Source organism: Thunnus albacares, chromosome 18, assembly GCF_914725855.1.
Source record: "Thunnus albacares chromosome 18, fThuAlb1.1, whole genome shotgun sequence".
Taxonomy (NCBI): domain Eukaryota; kingdom Metazoa; phylum Chordata; class Actinopteri; order Scombriformes; family Scombridae; genus Thunnus; species Thunnus albacares.
In genome coordinates this window covers 14,540,753-14,558,967 of record NC_058123.1, presented here as the reverse complement: position 1 = coordinate 14,558,967, position 18,215 = coordinate 14,540,753, and the positions used below count along the sequence as shown (strand labels likewise).

Sequence of the window (18,215 nt, the reverse complement as noted above, 5' to 3'; positions counted from 1 at the left end):
ATCAAGAACAACACAATGATTTTATTTATTTATTGTATTTTATTTATGTCTACTGTTTATTGCTGCTTTGCATGTCTGCATGTTTTAAGAGATGGTTATGGTCAGTATTGCTTTGGGTGTGTTTTGTTGCTTTGTGTTGTTCGCATGGCTATATGTGAAGAAATGGTGTTTGTTGTTGCCGTATTACTGTACTGATGTTTTGCTGTTTCTTGTTGCTCTGCATGGTTTGTCTTCTGTCTTGACAATTCTTCTTTTGTTGCTGCTGTCTTTATGGCATCTTGTTGTCTTTGTTCTGTAAATTTTATCACTTTATAGGTTTCAAAACATCTCGCCAATGTGTGTTGTCCTTAATAAATTAAATAAATTAAATGAAAGGGATTTGATCAAACTTAATATTGAAAATAAACAGGCCTAAATATATGCAAAGTATACATTCACTTGAATGGGAAAGTGGTCTCAGACATTTGGACCCTACTGTATATACATCTGTACAAGTAAAGATATAATCACATTTGCATAGTAATAAATTCTGTTGTCTTTTCATACTGTAGACAATACAGTTTTATTTTTACTGCTGTTCCTTTGTAGGCAATGACTGGGTGTGAGATAGAGAAAGGTCCACCAACAAATAGCAAACTACAAAGTCAATAAAATACAGACCATAAATGAGCTTAAAAGTTCAAACAATAAAACACAAATTATTCAACTGATAAAAGAGAGGAAAGATATAAATATATCTTCAGGATTGTAAAAGTGAATTATTACATATAGATGGCCAGTTGTATGAAAAACAGCATTTGCAAATGATGTTTGTGCTATTCCTGTATGAATTACATCAGATCCTGGAAATTCGCTGGTTCTTAATTGTTGTTTTTTTTTAACTGAAATTTACATTGACATATAATAAACTGCAAGCACTGCATGCAACCAGACACGTGCACATCAAAAAGTGGAAGCAGAAAAAGGAGAAGTAAAATATGTTAGTTTCTCAATTTAGGTTGTGGTCTACTTCAATCTTAAGAATGGAGAGAATCGTTAAATCAGTTGATTAAAACTGAATAATCCAACAAAACATATGAACAAATACCTATAAAATACCCTGAAAATGGCTTTTTTTAATCTACACAATCCTGAAGGTTAGAATAAAAATTGTTAAAACTGAGTGAAAAACAGAGTCATTTAGAGTCACCTACATTATATTTATATAAAAGGTGTTCAGGTTCAGTGAAGCATTGTAAACATCATTAGAGAAACACTGCAAAGAACCACAGAACCAGTCAGCCCCGTTTGGTCATATTTATTATTTTACATTTCATCCGAGTACTCTTGATAGAAAGCAGAAGGAAAAGAGTGTCACTCACACATAATGTAGTTTCGAGCAGCAAAAAAACATACAATCAGACAAGTGGGAAACAGACATCAACAGTATATAACTATGTTATGTGCGGACATCCCAGCAGTACCATACAGATCCATTACAAAACGACTTTTTTTTTGTCCTACTGCCACCCACTAACTAAAGATTTCTCTTGTAAACTTGTGAATGGCTAAATGTTTTTACAGTTTTAGTCAGAAGCCATCTGTTTCCAGGCTGATCCCGGTAAAGACAACAAGGGCTTTTACATCTGTGCTAACGTTTAATCTCCATTTTTCGAACAGAAATCTCTCAAAAGATAAATATCATGGGCTGTAAATATGACCCATGCAAAGAATCCGCTGTAAACACATACAGGGGTTGTAGCACTAAATAGCCAAAGTGTTGTTGTTGGTTTTTTTTTTTTGATTCTGACATGACATCAGAAGATCTCCCAACCAAAGGAGCTCGGCCCGCAGCTTTGACACATTCACCGTCTACCACGTTTTATCCTCCTCAGCTCTTCTTCGTGCAAACTTTCAAACCTCTCTTGTCCATCTCTGCCTCTACATCTCGTCAGTTTATAGGCTGACCTCCCATCTTTTTTTTTCCCCCCCAACCTTAAAAGGAAAAAACATCTCAAAATTCATGATAGGTCTTGACATTAAACATGCTACTATAATATAAAAACTGTTCTTCTTTTACAGGCAATGTTCTCAGTAACTCTCTCAGTGATTGAAAGCCGATGTGAGATAATTAATTTACATTATAAAGTAGGAAATATGGAGAGAAAAAAAGGGCAAAGTCATTATATTTGATTTAGATCAAGGTACCAGACTTAAAAAAAAATTGTAAACAAAAATGTAATTAGATAGGTCACAGCAAGCAGATGCAGCTGATAATTTAACTGTAAGAATATGGCATTTTATTCCAACAAAAACCATCATCCCCATTGTCCAGTAGCTTTTTAGACCACTATAATTCAGCTTCAGTGGATCCGAGTTAATAAAGTTCATGTTTTTCCTTGTGAAGTCGAGCAGCAGAAGTAAACAGTCTTCAGGGAGTGGGAGTGGAGAACTTGCAGCTGCTATAATCCTGCAAAGAGACCCTGGTGGTTTTCTTGATAGTGTTCCAGGCTTTTCAGCTCATTAGGAGTGTTTAGGTAGGAAATGTGAAGGCAGCAGTTGAGTCATTCGGGTCACGTGTTGCTCGGAGTGTTCACATCTAGGTAGTAGTGCGTGATTTGGTTTTCGGGGTGGAGTGGTCACACGTTGCGGTTGAGGATGTTGGCAAAAAGGTGCGTCACTGCCAGGAGTGGTCAGTTGGGTAAACGAGGGTCAGCTTAGGGACCGCTTCAGTCAGATATGTCGACGTTACATCGTGATGATTCCTAGCTGAGACGCGGTGACGTTACGGTGTTTTCAGATGAAGGTGGAATCCATGGCGCTGGTGTCTTGCACGCTGCGGGCACGAGCCTCGAAAAGCTGTTTTATCAAGGCCGACTTCTCCTGCTCCAGCTGGGCGATCCGCTCGCTCCTCTCTGTCACCTCCTTGATGAAGAGAAAGAAAAGGATTGAAGTGAGTGACACCCCTAAACTCCAAACAGCCTACAGTGACTGACTACTGGGGGCTTGGCGATGTATATAGACTATATTAAACCTGTGTGAGAAGTCGGTTCTGGTCCTTCAGTCTCTGGATGGCTTGTGGAGGTGCTGGAGGTGGAGGCTGGGAGCTTGTGGAGAGCGCTGCTGTCTGAGCGCCGCCAGAAGGAAATGACTGCTGGGAAACAAAGAGGAAGTGTTAAAGGAAAACCCCACCACAGATATATTGTTATATATTATCAATACTGTTTTCTGGAAGTTGCTTTGTCAAGTAGTGACATCATTTACATGTCTAGTACGCCCCGCCCACTTCCCATAACCTGCTTTCTCTATTTCAGCTTCAGTTAGTAATAACCGATTTTTGTGGGAGAGGGGGATTCGATTAGATCACTACTAAAGACTCCTGCTGGTGGTGACGTGTAATGCGAGCTGGGCGATGCTCGGTTTTGGCTCGACTTGTTTCCAACATAGCGGCCGGGTCACAAACTTTCTCATATTACAGCTAAACAGTTCATTAAAATATGTTTCTGAAAACATTTGAGGCAAGAAACAGCCAATGCAGTAACAGAATCTTGATTCATATTCGATCAGCACTGCTTAGTTTTACTCTTCCTTGGTTCTGGCTAATCGCTAATGGCTAATCGTTAACCCCCCACAGCGCTCATTGAAATCGATTGCTTTTTCTACCAATAAACCACTGCTTCATGATGCCAGACGACCCAGTTGACTTGATGGAAAGGGCGGATTCAAATGTTCTGCATCCAAGAAACCGAGTAAGCAAGTAAGTCATTTCCCTGGATGCTATTTTGAGAAACGTGCATTCAGCTTTGAGTCACACAAATTTTCCAATGATAAGCAATAAAAAAAGTTACACTTCTGCCCTCAACAACATACTGAAAACATTTTGTTGAGGACTTGGCGATGTCAGCATTTTTACATTGTACTTTTGGTTTCACAATTAAAAATGACAATGCATCATTATACATTACTGGTTACAGCAAATGAATCCGTGAAAAGGCCGCTTGATCAGAGAATCACTTAATGTAACAATCTACTGAATAACAAGCATACTAGTGTTGGTTTGTGGTTGTTTTTGAGCAACTGTGTTAGGGTTTTTGTTTTTTTTTTTGATGATAAAATGTTTCAAAATATGGGTAAGAGCTTCCTGTAGAGCAGACATCAAGACTTCCTCACATCACAAATCTTCTTCCACATCAAAACACTCACTGTGAAGTTCTAGTTTTGTGCTGCACTGATTATTACACAGCTGTTACAATGGATCATAATAATGACACAGTGACACAGCAAAATATCAAAACATCCATAAAAACTTCTGCAGCTGTTGTCCGTCTACACGCTCAGTATGAATCATCCCAACATTCACACTTAACGAGCAGGTAGTTGAACGCAAGCACCTCATTTATATTAAGATTTAGATTGTCTTTACATATCATGAGACATTAAGGAATACTTGACTTTTCTAAGATCTTACTAGAATCACATAAAAACACTGAATCTATGTGCAGTTAACACTCACCATCCCAGAGCAGGAAATAAGGTCATTAAGGCAGCGGTTGACTTCTTGCAGTTTAGGAATAAGAACATTCATGCGACTCTGATTGGCTTCTGTGAGAAAATCCTGAAAAGGAGACAAAAACATATGACATTTAAGAAAGTAATGACCTTGAAATAGTAAATAAAAAAACACACCATATCACCTTAACCTGCGGCATTTTGAAAAGCGTTGCCAGTCAGCAGGAAGCCCAAACAACTACTTACTTTTATTTAAAATAATATTTTAATGACAGGACATGAACTTACTGCATTCAGCCATGTCAAAAGAAAAGTTTACATTGTAAGGTTTCTCTTATTGTTTCTTAACAAACAAACAAGTAAAATCACATTAATGAACAGCCTCAGGGAGAAATCGTTTTCTCTATATTTGAAAAATCTTCATCTGAAACCTCCAGTTCATACTGGAAGCAAAACCGTGACAGATTACTGGGGCTACTGTGGGGGGGAAATGTCTCTCTTCCTCTACCACAAGGAATTTTACCCTTTTTTATAATTAAAAAAAACAACAACTATAAAATATATAAAAGTCTATAAAGAAGCCCTAACTTTGTGACTCTGGGGGACTGACACCAAACTATGAATCTCTCCCAACAAATTTAAATAGATGTTGTTTTTGTTGTTTACTGTTTGTGTTTTGTTCTGCTTTAATGTTTGATTAGGAAACACAGGAAAACTCAAAAATATGTTTTTCTTCTTGCTTCTACAGTTGGATGTTTGAGCTTCACTGTGCAGAATGATGTACGTGCAGAGTTTGACACTTGAAGGCTGTTTTCACTTCATCTTGCTGAAAGTGGAAATCAGATTTTAAGGGGCGGGCCTACAAGCAGGATTTGTGACATCACAAATAGTTTGGAGCCAATCGTGGTCCAATATGCAACTTACACAAGTGTGATGTGGAAACTCGAAGCCTCCGGAGCACAAAACACAGAGAATGGACTTTACAGTGAAGTAGGAGACATCTAGTGTCTTTAATGAGGAAGAAGGAATAGATGCCATTTTGAGGATTTTAACAAGATAATTTAGCTTTTTTTGTGAAAAAACCATATCAGACATAAATTAGTATTTTATATACATCTTAAAACATGTCAGGAGGTGGTCTTTAAGTTTTAGACTAAGACTAATGAAAGTCTTCTCATGATGTGATATTGTCTAAATTATATCAATAAAAAACTATATCACCAAATAACAGAATACAACAGGTTGCATCTCAGACAGCTTTTTAACTGTGTGTTACAGCGGATGGTTTCTGCATATTAAAACACAGACCAGTGCGTATACTGACCGTGCAGTGGGAGTTCTGGCCGACCTGCCGCTGTCTCTCTGTTACATTGTGGATTTGGCCCTGGTACCAATCCCGGGCCCGCTCCACCACCTCCAGGCCCGCCAGCAGGGAGTCCTTCTCCTGCTCCAGCTCTTTCATTTGCTTCAACTGTGAGAGTTGAAAAGGACGGCATGTTGTAGGAGAGTTAAAAGGAGGGGGGGGCACAGGAAAAGGGTGAAAGACAAGAAATTGGCTTAGAACAGAAAAGTCACTTTCTGTACGGATTTCACAGACACGACTGAAATAAAACATTTAACTTCCATATTTCCCACGCCGTCACTGAGAGAGCTTTTAGATCGCTGCCAAGATTAAATCTAATCATTGATTCTGGGCCGCCGGCAGTCTACGCGGTAGACAAACTCCCATCTTTTCACGAGGGCATCTGCAGCAAACTCTTTTGTGCTGGCGGAGACAATGGCGCCGTACCAATTGTGCCGGACTCTCTCCGATCCTGAACAATGTTTAGAGGAGCAATCAGTCCAGCGTCATGGCAACTGCGCAGCAACCTAAGAATGGGGTAAACAGCGGACCCACTTCAACTATGGCCACCCCAGTGTGTGTCTATGTGTGAAAGAGACAGAGGGAGAGATGTGTGAGAGAAAATGTGTGTGTGTGTGTATATGTGTGTGTGTATGTGTGTGCACCCCGGCAAGGCTGCAATGAGTTGTGCTGACCAGGCTGTCCATGCGGCACACTGCCACAGTCCAGGCCTCATCGCTGGCATTCAGCCACCTGGTGTGTCATCTTTCTATCCACCCGTTCCTCTCATCCTGTCCCCGGGTTGAAGCTCATTACATTCCTTCGATCATCGCTCATTGATGTTTAAAATAGCCACAAAGTCACACGGGGAAGCATGTCGCAACACAGAGGAGAAGGGATGTTAAGAGGCCAACATCGAACCCTGTTTACCATATTTGTGCTCTTTCCCACAGAGCCAGAGGAGAGAGTGCACACAGAGGAAGGGGGTGTGGGGTGGGGGGGAGGTTAGGGGAAGAGGAGGGGGGTAGGGTCCGTGTCTAGAATGAAGCATGACCTAGTGTCAGGCTGCGTGAATGTGCGGAGGGCCACAGGCAGGCAAACCCATCGGTTTGAAAATGAAAATGAAAACACACACAGAGAGAAGGGGAGCAGAACAGCGAATGGCTAAAAGGTTACGGAAAAGTCTGTGTACATATGTTTGTGCGAGCCCCGCACACATGTCCCCGCTGACTGAACGAGCAGGCGTGAATACACACGACGCACAAGCTGTTTGGTTAAAAACACAAAGAACAACTTCATACAAAGCATCACAGAACAGTGTGTTCAAAACCTTGAAGCGCAACAATACAACAGCAGGTCAGAGGCGATAAACAAAGCCTGAAGTCTCAAAAAACAGTTAACAGTAACAGTTTAAGGACAACAAATAGATGATTAATCGATCGACAGATAATTAATCGGCAACTATTTTGAAGATTGATTCATTGTTTTGAGTCATTTTTTTAAGAAACAACTTTGATAGCAGCTTCTCAAATGTGAATATTTTCTGATTTATTTTTCTTTCTCTGATAATAAACTGAAAATCTTTGGGTTTTGGTGTTGGTCAGGACAAAAGACGACGTTTGAGGACGTCACATTGGACTTTGGGAAACAGTGATCGATTTTTTTTTTTTTTAACCATTTTCCGATATTTTATAGCCCACACGACTAATCAATTAATCAATACATTCATTTTAAATGAATATAAACAGAGAAAAGCAGCACATGCACACATTCGGAAAATTCAAACTAGTGAATGTTTGGCATTCCTGCTTGATAAATGACTTTAAGTTGTCAATTAAGTTCTGCCGATCAACTAATCGGTTACTTATTTCAGCAGTAGTCAGAACCTGGAAGCTCTACAGTACCACAGCAGGTTTGAACCAACAAACAAGCCCAGAAGTTTTATCATAACTGTTTATCTCCACCGTTTGTCTTTACTGTCACAATCAAATATCACCCTGACCTGACGCACATCTTCCAATCCTGAAACAGACTCCTTCATCTAACAGACAGACTTTAATCTCCTCAGTCTTCTACAAACATCTCTCCCTGTCTCCCTCCGTCTTTCTCTCCCTCTCGTCTTACTCACCCAGAGGAAAAACTGCAGGGCCTTGCTGCTGTAGAGGCTACTGCTGAGGGGGATGAAGACAGTAGTGTAAGCGGCCCAGACCGCCGTCCAGGCTGGGCCGGGCCGGCCGAGCGAGTCCTCTACTTCTACCAGGCCCCTGGGCCCGACCCGGCTCACTACCATCAGGGCAGCAGCGGGCCAAGTCGGCCTGGGTGGGAGGGACAGAGGGAAGGGGGGGGAGGAGGAGGAGAGGGGCAGGGAGGGAGGGAGGGAGAAGGAGGGGAGTCGGTCAGTCAGCCTCTCCAGACACAGAGGCCGAGGGGAAAAAGACAGAGACGGCGACACAAACAGGGAGAGAAAGAGGGAGAGGAGGCAAGCTGGAGAGAGTGAGAAATGGTGAGGCAGAGGGAGAGACGGAGAGTGAAAGCAGGCATGAGACCCGGACCGGAGGGTGGGAGGGGCAGAGTGAGTGGGGGGAGGCAGGGGGCAGAGGGATGGGAGGGGAATGTGGTGGCCAATAGAAAGTGAAATGGAGCTTGAACTAGAAAACTTTTTCATACTGTCCCAGCAGTTCCACTGTTTACTTTTCTGCAAAAATATGCAAAGATTTATTTTCTTGAAGTCTCGAATCTCAGTTCTGATCCAATCAGACTTCAGATCATCAAGGTCCAGGCAGAACTCTTTCTTTCTGACAGATTTTACCACTGATCCTCCGCTCCTTTACCCAACTCAACACAACTAAAATCATGGAAGTTATCAAAGAAAAATCTAAAAAGTAAGACTCTGCACCCACTGGGAAATCTCCGCTCCACCATCCGTCTTTACTTACTTACTAAAGTACTTACAACTGGGGCACAGTTACAAAAAAAAACATACTTTCAGGGCTGCAACTTGAAGAGTATTTTAATACTTAAAGAGTTTTAAGGCGATATATTTTAACATATTAAATTAAATTGGTGACTAAAATAAATTGTTTTGGCCAAAATCTGAAGATATCCAAAACTACTACTGTCATACAAGACAAAGAAAAACAACAAATCCTCACATTTGAGAAGCTGGAACCAGCGATGTTTTGGCATTTTTACTTGAAAAATGATTAAACAATTAATCAATTATCAAAATTGATGCTGATTAATGTTTTTCTGTCAGTCAAGTAATCAATTCATCTAGAGCTGCAACAATTTGTCGATTAGTCAATCGACAGAAAACTAATCAGCAACTGTTTCAATAATGGAATAACTGTTTTAGTCTTTTTTTAAGCCAAAATGCCAAACATTCACTGCTGGTTTTATGCTTTTTTTGTCATAAATGGCAGTAAACTGAATATCTTTGGGTTGTGGACTGTTGGTTGGACAAAATTGGGAAATTTTAACAGCCAATTTTCAATATTTACTGACATTTTAAATACCAAACAATTAATTGATGAGGTAATTGGCGGATTAATCGATAATGAAATCATTAGTTGAAGCCCTAAATTAATCACATATCTACATATTTTAACTACAAAAAATAAAACAACTCAAGAAAAGTCTGACAACTTGAACAATCACACTGTTGGCAAAAAAAAGATACAACCAGCATCTGCCTTATTTGACTGAAGAGTTCATTGTAATACAGTGAAAATAAATGATTTATCCCAACAGACGCAGTAATAGAGCGAACCTACTTCTACCATGTTCTGAAGTTTGTGCGTTTGTGCAGACCTAAACCAAAAGCTACAGCAACACCTTTAATATTAAAATCAGCCACACGTTTATTTGAGCTTCACTTCTCGCTGGGTTCTTCCCACAGACAGAGAAGTGATATCTCAGAGGAAGTGGGTTTGAAATGGCGAGCGAAGCTGTCTAGTAGCAAAAAGCAACCCTTACCCGGTTTGTTGAGCGAAAGGTTATGAATGGAAAACTAAACGTAAACATCACTGTGTACGTGTGTGTACGTGTGTGTGTATATATACCAACCATTCCGTAATCCACTCCGTTAGATATGGTATGCCGCCTCTGCTCGTCCCGACTACGCCCGTGTCGCCTGGAGCCACCTGTAAATCCTGTTGCTGACTCGCTCTGAGATCTTGGTAAACCTGATTTCACAACACCTAGACACAAAGCAGACAGAGGTAATTAATTTCAACAGTGCGCTGGAATGCACTCTGTATTATCTGCAGCTTTATTTCTTGCCAGCTGAACATAACTGTGTTAACGGCATGTTGAAATCTACTAAAACACATTTATCAGTGAACATAATGTATTGTGCTGGATGCTTTCTGATGTTTACACTCTAACTTAGTTCAGTTAGGTGCTTCTAAATTAACCCCTGAAATCATAAATATAAAAAAAATGTACTCTACACATCTAAAGACAAACACTAAGAAAGAAAACTACAGACAAAACATTATTATGGTTTGATAATGCGTTTGGGCTGCCAGTGTGAACCACAGGAGGGAGCTCTGCTCTGCTGGATTACTGTCATTACAAGGTCCACACTGAACTCAACACTTAGTGACACTGTAACAAATGTAGTGATACAGTGATAGAAAACACTGATTTTTCTACCATGTTCTGAACTTTGTGCTTTAGTACACATGTAAACCTGTACAAACCAGCAGGAAACCTGTTAACTGTGCAACTAATCAGGGTCTCCTTTATTTGATGACTTGACTGAGGATGAGTTCATTGATGCCAAAGGAAATATGTAAAGTATATGAGCTCTAAAAATGACACTGTAGAGATATCTCACTGGATAACCTCCCAGAATTAATGTGATTTCCAATAGTAGCAAGAGAGATGAATGAACAGTGAGTAAGAAATCTTTTTCTTTTCTTTCTTTATTTATGTTTCTATTTAGGTATGTAATATAATTCCTGTTGATTATTATTGTTCCTATTTTTACTGTTGTCACTGTCATTGTTATTATTGTTACTACTGTATTATCAGTCATTCACAATGTAGGTTGTAACTACCTGTCAAAAATGAATACAATTGTGATCACAAAAAAAACATTTGGGTGGAGAAAGTATCACCTCTACCACTGTTTAGACCAAGTTTCCCAAAAAGTGATTATAATACAATCTTCCACACAGAGTGTGTGTAAGTGTTTTTATTTTCTAAAGAGTCAAACGTTATGGTAAATAGTTTTAAGACAGTTTTCAGTTGCACCTTTGACGACCAAGAAAAAGGTTTCTCTGCCTGCTCTCCTTCAACTCCTCTTTTCATCACGCGGGTGTCTGTTTTGCCTCCATCAGGAAGGCTCTGGCTTTGAATCTCTTTCCTGCACCTTTTCTGTATGAAGTTAACATGTTCTGGCCACGTTTCTAAGCATTTCTTCTCACTTTCCATAAACACGCAGCCCTGATGACGTGAAACTTGCGTTCCAAGCCCTTCCAAATTGATTGTGCAAACTTGGCAAAGTGTCTCAGTGACTGTTTTCTCTGGTATTTTATCCTCAGTATTTCCCTTTTAGTTGCGCTGAGCTGTGTTATCATTATCAGATTTTTAGATGCAAGTGCACGCATCACCACCGCTGTAAACCTTTCCCAAAACCAAGATAAAGTCAAAGTCAGAGTGAGTAGCACCACTTTGTGCTGATGTCCAGGGTGTTGGGCAGAATTTCACCACTGCCGTGATTCAGTGAGCCCTGGCCCGCCTGCTGTAATCTGGACTAATCCAGCGGGGTTTGGCTGCATGTGAGAGATTACAGCACGGACACTGCTGGTCTGTCTGTCTGTCTACTAAGTGGACAAAAGTATGTGGCCACCCGGACAAAGAGTGGACATAAACATTAGACTCAAATGTGATTTTTGGATACAGAACCTACACTCTTCTGGGAAGGCCTGTCACAAGGTTTTGGACACTGGCTGGAAGGATTTGCTCCCATTCAGCCACAAGAGCATTGGTGACTGATGTTGAGCGACAAGGCTTGTAGTCTGTATTTGGTTCCAGTTCATCTCAGATGTGTTGAATTGGGTTTGAGGCTCCTTTGAGGACCTTTCTTTGTACACGGGGACACTGTCATGTTGAAAGAGGAGACGGTCTTCATCAAACTGTTACCAAACTGCCATAAAATTGGGAGCAAGTTGGAAGTATAATATAAAATATCATTGTATGCAGTAGGGGTGTATCGCAGGAGTCTAGCAAACAACCGCTGATGAAAAGCACACAAAAGTATGTGAATGTTTGGTAAAGTGTATCTGTACATCTACTGTATCTATCCATCCATCTGAAAGCCAACACTGTTCTGAGTGCAAGTGGTGTGAGCAGTGAAAGCCCCGAGGGCTCTAAAGAGAAAAAGTGAGAGAGTGTCACTCTTATGGCTCCAGACAGGCCTGGCTGTATCAGGCAAACTCGGGCAGACTCTAGATATGTGTGTGTGTGTGTGTGAGAGAGAATTAGAGAAAGGGAGAGAGCGAGGGAGAGTGGATGTAGAAGTCTCGTATGATTGTGATGGGAGGAAATAACAAGAGTGAGCCTGTATGAGAGCCTGTATGTATGAACAAGATAATGAGCTGGCAAACTGGGAATTACTCAGCTCTCCCAACCTAGAGCCAGCACACCAGGGAAAAACTGAACAAATGAACAAGCACACAACTGACCATCACCCATTCCCTGGTCTCGGGGCCATGGCGGATCTACAAGGCAGACCCTTGATGAGGATAAATCTCTGCAGGAATTTCTCACATAATCTCTGACCTGACCTGAGGTTAACAACGGCAATTATTCAACTAGGCACCCATCATTGGAGCAGAAGCCCTTAAACAGGCCTGCTTAAGCTGTGACACAATACTGATACCTGAGAGAAGTGTATTGTCAAACCTCAACAATGAGCGTTGCCGACCTCTATTGAGATTCAGGGAACGACTCCCTTTAAAGTCACAGTTTTTTACCTCTGTAAGACTCCTGCTGAATGACAAATACTGACATGCAAGCACTCTGCAGACATTGTGCACTTGTGTGTACAACATGGTTCAGTGCATCCAATTAAATTATAATATGAGATCTGTGCTGGCAATGGTGCAGTGAACATATCAGTTCAGTTATGCATGCAATCGATGGCTCGCTCATCAGAATATAGTCGGTGTATTATGTTGTGTGCACTGGTAGGTTTTCAGGGGTACAGTAGGTCTACTTCTGACTCACATCCTTATTTTTTGGTGTCCTTTATAAGATTTTGTCCTTGTTTCAAGTCAGCATCAAACTGATAGTGAGGTAAAAACAAACAGAAATCCTTATGGTAGGTTGGGAGAATTAAGGTGCAGATGCAGCTGCAGGACAACAGCATGTTGCATTAACCTTCTATAGACAGTAGTGATGAAACAATACTAATCGATTTATCAATTATTCAATTAAAAAAAATGTATTTAAAAACAATATTTCTAGTTGATTAATCGTTTTAAGTCTTAAATGTCAAAACAATCACTGGTTTAATTGTGTGAATGTATTGCTTTTCTGTTTCATATCATTGTAAACTGAATATATTTGACTTTTAAACTATTGATCTGACAAAACAAGCAGAGCACATCACCATGAGCTTTTGGGAAATTGTGATTTGCGTTTTTCACTATTTTATTGACATTTTATAGGCTAAACAATCATAAATAACCAACAGATGAAAAAGGGCTGGAACTAGTGAGGTGCAGCTGCATAACAGCAGCATCTTGCATGAACTGTTGATTGACAGATGTGATCAGATCGATGCTGTTTCTATTGACAAGAGTGTATTAGTGTTATGCTGTATCTGGATTTTGATGGACAGGGTTTTAACTTATTAATAAGGATGTCTTTATTGACATCAGCTCTCCATGATCTCACTGAACTGCCCCTCGCCCCCTCACAGCCATCGTTTTTTTTTTTACCTTTGACTCTCATGGTGCCACTTACTTTGTCCTTGGAGCTGCGGTGACTCCAGAGCAAGAGACTCAATGGTCCTGACCCGGCTCTGCTGAGGCTGGGTTGGTTTGGTGACATGGCCCGGTTCGGCCCGGTAACACCCGCCCTCCGGCGCGATGGGAATCCTCTCCAAACTCCGCCCGGACCTCTCGAAGCCCGCGTTGTACCGCGCCGGCCCACACGCGGGGTACCCGGGCCCGTCTTCGGGCCTGGCCCGACCCTGCAGGGAGGACGCCCGGTGCTGCTGGGTGTTGGTCACGTTGCTCGGCCCCAGCGGACGCACCTTGTTCTCAACCCGGGTCCCGACGCTGCATGAGGACAGCGGGGCGGGTTTCTGGGGCTGCTTTGGAGCCTGCTGCGGGTGTACGGCAGCCTGGGCCTTTAAGTGGGAGCTGTTCTCTGGGTTGAGCATGGAGTACCGCAGCCCCGCAACGAACCGCTCAAAGGTGAGGCAGCCATGCGGTGGAGTGACCCTCCTGAGGCAGTTAAGCACCCCGCCGGGCAGGTCTCGGGTGTCTGCGCCCTGCCAGCGGCTCTCGATCTCCGAGATGTGGACATAACCGCGTCCAGCGTCATCCAAAATGTCAAACAGCGTCCTCAGACTGTGCAGGAAGGCTTTGGGGAGGCCATCTGTTGAATACTCCGTCTCTTTGGGCTGCATTTTGGCCGTTTTAAAGCCCTCCGCCTTCGCTTGAGACGCCTCTTTTCTTGGCCCAACTCTGCCGTAAATCACCGACGTCCCGTTCACTTTGCAGCCCTGCTCGGTCGCTATCAAAGCCATGGAGGTATTGATAATACCCACTGACTAATCAATCAAAAACACACCAACACAAGTTGGCTAACTTTATATAAACACACACCTGGACATGCACAGAATAATTAAACGATTTATCGCTTACTAAACAGAAAAATCCTTACAATTAAAGAGATTTTTAGCCTAAATTTGATCGTTTTGAGTGTCTACCTTCCCACTGAAACTCCGCCGCTCTCTGATCCATACTTTCCTTTTTCTGCCGAGGACCGCCCTTCAAACGGCTGTGCGCGAGAGTCCCGGGACCAGCCATTGGACGCGGTGTGCACGAGCTGAGCGCTGATTGGTTCAGGCCTGAGGTAAGCTCCAGTTTGAGTTGTGCTTTTGTTATTATTACTAATGCAGAGACGTTATTCATAAAGTCTGCATATTATCCCTCCACTTAATCAGAAAGAGCTGGATGAACTATCATCTTACAGCCCCCAAACAGCCTCCATGAGAGGCAGAATCCCCCTTTTTAAACCATTAAAGCCCCTTAAAATTTCACACTATAATTAAGTTGTAATGATAATGAAGTAAACAGTTGATCATTCTTGACAAACTGCATCCTATTGGTGTAGTTTATATGCCTCAAAACATACCCTTATAACTAACCCCTTATCTTAATAATTATGGTATATATCCACCTACTATTTGTATATAAAGTAATGTCATTTTTTTACCATTTAATATTTATCTCAGCACTTCTTGCTTCACTTCTTTTGCACTATTTGTAGGATACAAATAGTGCAAAGTTTACAGTCCACAGAAACTGTTTCACCTGTATATATAACTTCTTGTGTATATTTCTGAAGATTGTTGCGTTGTTATTTTGTGTAAGTACATTGAGAGCCACTAAAGCAGAGTCAAATTCCTTTTATGTGTAAACATACTTGGCCAGTAAAGATGATTCTGATATAATGATTATATTGTTTGCAGATGATACAAACATTTTTTGTTGTGGTTAGAATTTGAAACAACTTTTGGATACAGTGGAAAAAGAATTGAAAATGCTTAAGAGTTGGTTTGATTTTAATAAACTAACGACTGAATTGAAGTAAAACTAATTTTCACCATCATTTTTTCTATTGGGTTGCACTTTAGAATAACTCTAACCCCCTAAAGTAAGCTACTCTCAAGTGACAACAATCGCAATAAATATGCAATGATATTATATCAAGATTTCCTCTCAGTCAGGCTGAAAAGCTGCATTCACTCTTCGTTAGACGTCCCTGCACACAACTTGAATTCCCAACTTTCACAGAGTCAAAACACATCGCAACCATTTCTTGACACTTTTCCTGTTTCTCTTCTCCAAAGCGATGAGTCACACAGAGAAACTCTCAGTCCCTGCACAGGCCCGTGTTTATCTCTGACCTGCCCAGACATGAACGCTCATCCCGTTACTATCTGCAAAAACTGCACCAGTGATTCATGTTGAAGATATACTGTCACACTGTCACAAAGCACTCCTTGTAATTTACCTCCTGCCTTACTGTACATGAGCAATTGAACTATTTTCCCTGTCGGACCAGTTGTTGAATCACAAATTTCCTCTGTTGTGTTCATCACATGCACTGCACATTTTTCAAAAGAGCCTGAAAGATAGGACGACAATCAATAATAAAGATATGGGCTCCCTACTCCCCTCTGATAATCACACATACACCAGTTCTTGTTAACACACTAATTTGTGAGAATTGATAATGGCTGCAGGCCAGAGAGAGAGAGGTGTCCAATTGATCAGATGATCAAATACCCAATAACACTATTTCAGAGTATAGATTAAACCCAGCAGTGGTTCTGGTTTTTCCAATTGGAGCTGCAGAAATGTTGTAAATTGTGTTTGCTTTAAGGCTTTTTTCTGGACTGCCATTTCATCCTTGATTGTTATATAACCAAAGAAGAAGACAGAAAGTGAAGGAAAGAGGAGAAAGAGACACACACACACACACACACACACGCTGTCCAGTAGGAGCTCAGCTCAGTGCGATCACTCCACTCACAGAGGTCAGACAAATGAGCGCTCACTCTTGCTCTCTTCGTCTCGCTGTCTTCTGCTGTCACGCACATGCACACTCTCTCGCTCACGCTGTAGGCTTTATAAACCACGCCAGGGGTTGCCCAGCGTGCCAAAGGCCAGTCCATATTGCTGTTTTTTCTTGTGTGTGTGTGTGTTATTGGATGTGTGCAGAACCTCAGCTGCACTGGCCAGTCAGTCCTCTCATATAACACACACACACACACACTCTCTCATTATCTCCTGTTTGTTCTCTGTTAGTCTTTTCCTTAAGCTGTATCAGTGTGCATGTGACAAAGGATTTGAGAGCTTATTCAATTCATGAACCCTGGGTTGTTTTTTTTTTTTATTTGGATGGGGAAAGACACAGAAAGAGACTTCAAAATCTTGGAGGTGTTAAATCAGATTTGAATTACAGTGGGAGGACGAGAACGAGAGCAAGCAAAGAGTGGGGGTGGAATCAGGCTGCACAGGGATGGAGAGAAAAAAAAAAAAAAAGAACATTAAACCAAAGCCAAAAATCTTCCCTCATTCAGATTGCCTTTACTATGAGGATCTCCCATCCAGACTGCAAGCACATTTCCCTCTCCGCCACTGTGAGCTCAGAATTAGTGCATTTCTTTGGCTTGTTCTCCATAAATCAAACGAATCCTGGACTTTGGTCACTTTGTTCACTCGAGGTGTTCAGGCGTGCTTGAAAGACGTTATTGTTTCAGTGACCTGCACTCCAGCAGACTTTATGTTGCTAACACAAACTAGTTCGGCTATGCAAATTGGAGTCACAGCGGGATTTAAAAAAGCACAATGAAATCATAATTTTTTTCTTTTCTGGACAACACAAAATGAATCTCATTTACATGCATTTACAGCTGTTTTTTTTTCAGCACTTCTGCATCACTACTAGCAATTATAGAGTCAGAATAAAGAGCAAGTGGCTGCAGCTCTTCGGGATCTGCACAGAGATTTTAAAGGAACCTGGCCTCAATATCCAATAATTTGACATTACTTATAGTTGACAACATCTGACATTGTGAAGGGGGATGAATGCTCTATCATTTTGTGTGTAAGGTCTCAAGTACTGGCAGCTTTAAGGGGATGGCAGACGTTCAAAATAGTAATACCTCTGGGTTGTTGCCAAGCCCTGGCAGGATGTTCAGTATACCTCTCTGTTCCTCATTGGATATACATTTTTTTTTCTAATTTGTGTGTTTATATTTGCTCAATCAAAACCAATTGAAGCGGGGGAGGCATCCAGCGTGCCAAGGCTTCTTGCCTCCACCTCAACAGGCATGACTGGATATGTGTGAAATATTTGTATGGGACAGGTTGTATAGCCTGTCTTTTTAAATTAGTGACAGTCCTAATTCTGACCCAGGAATTATGAGTTACTGCCTCTGGTCCTGAGAATATGATAATGATTCTGTCCTCTGCTTGATACTTATTTAAAATCTCCACAATCTGTGATAATTCCTCCGTAAAGAACAGCACACAAACACTGAATTTGCAATGACTTCTACATTTCCGTTGACACCTTTTAGTCCTTTGTCACAGAGGACATTTCGACATGTCACAGTAGAAAAAGCACGGGT

General features: G+C 41.3%; 1 protein-coding gene and 1 long non-coding RNA gene across 3 annotated transcripts; one reads left to right on the top strand and one right to left on the bottom strand.

Moving 5' to 3' along the window:
- Positions 1-1,282: 1,282 nt before the first annotated feature.
- On the bottom strand, positions 1,283-14,813 carry sapcd2 (suppressor APC domain containing 2). Of its 2 annotated transcripts, none has more exons than XM_044333332.1 (6): positions 13,808-14,813; positions 9,896-10,029; positions 5,813-5,959; positions 4,493-4,594; positions 3,014-3,130; positions 1,283-2,904 (listed from the first exon to the last, which is right to left on the bottom strand). In XM_044333332.1, exons 1-6 carry the CDS (start codon positions 14,595-14,597, stop codon positions 2,776-2,778), a joined length of 1,419 nt encoding a protein of 472 aa, XP_044189267.1. In that variant the 5' UTR covers positions 14,598-14,813; the 3' UTR covers positions 1,283-2,775. The 2 variants fall into 2 exon arrangements, with proteins under 2 accessions (XP_044189267.1, XP_044189266.1); XM_044333331.1 differs by having other exon boundaries at positions 3,014-3,133; positions 13,808-14,812.
- On the top strand, positions 14,517-18,043 carry LOC122968266. Its single transcript, XR_006398798.1, has 3 exons — positions 14,517-14,601; positions 14,835-14,926; positions 15,927-18,043. It is a non-coding gene; the product is annotated as an uncharacterized LOC122968266 (long non-coding RNA).
- Positions 18,044-18,215: the final 172 nt, after the last annotated feature.

What these genes read in the sequence shown, in the direction of transcription:
- sapcd2 (XM_044333331.1), bottom strand. Translation starts at nt 14,597, where the DNA reads ATGGCTTTGATAGCGACCGAGCAGGGCTGCAAAGTGAACGGGACGTCG. An exon ending in GCCAGAACTCCCACTGCACG is followed by an intron (nt 4,595 to 5,812) that starts GTCAGTATACGC and finishes TCTCCTTTTCAG; the next exon opens with GATTTTCTCACAGAAGCCAA. An exon ending in AGAACCGACTTCTCACACAG is followed by an intron (nt 2,905 to 3,013) that starts GTTTAATATAGT and finishes CTCTTCATCAAG; the next exon opens with GAGGTGACAGAGAGGAGCGA.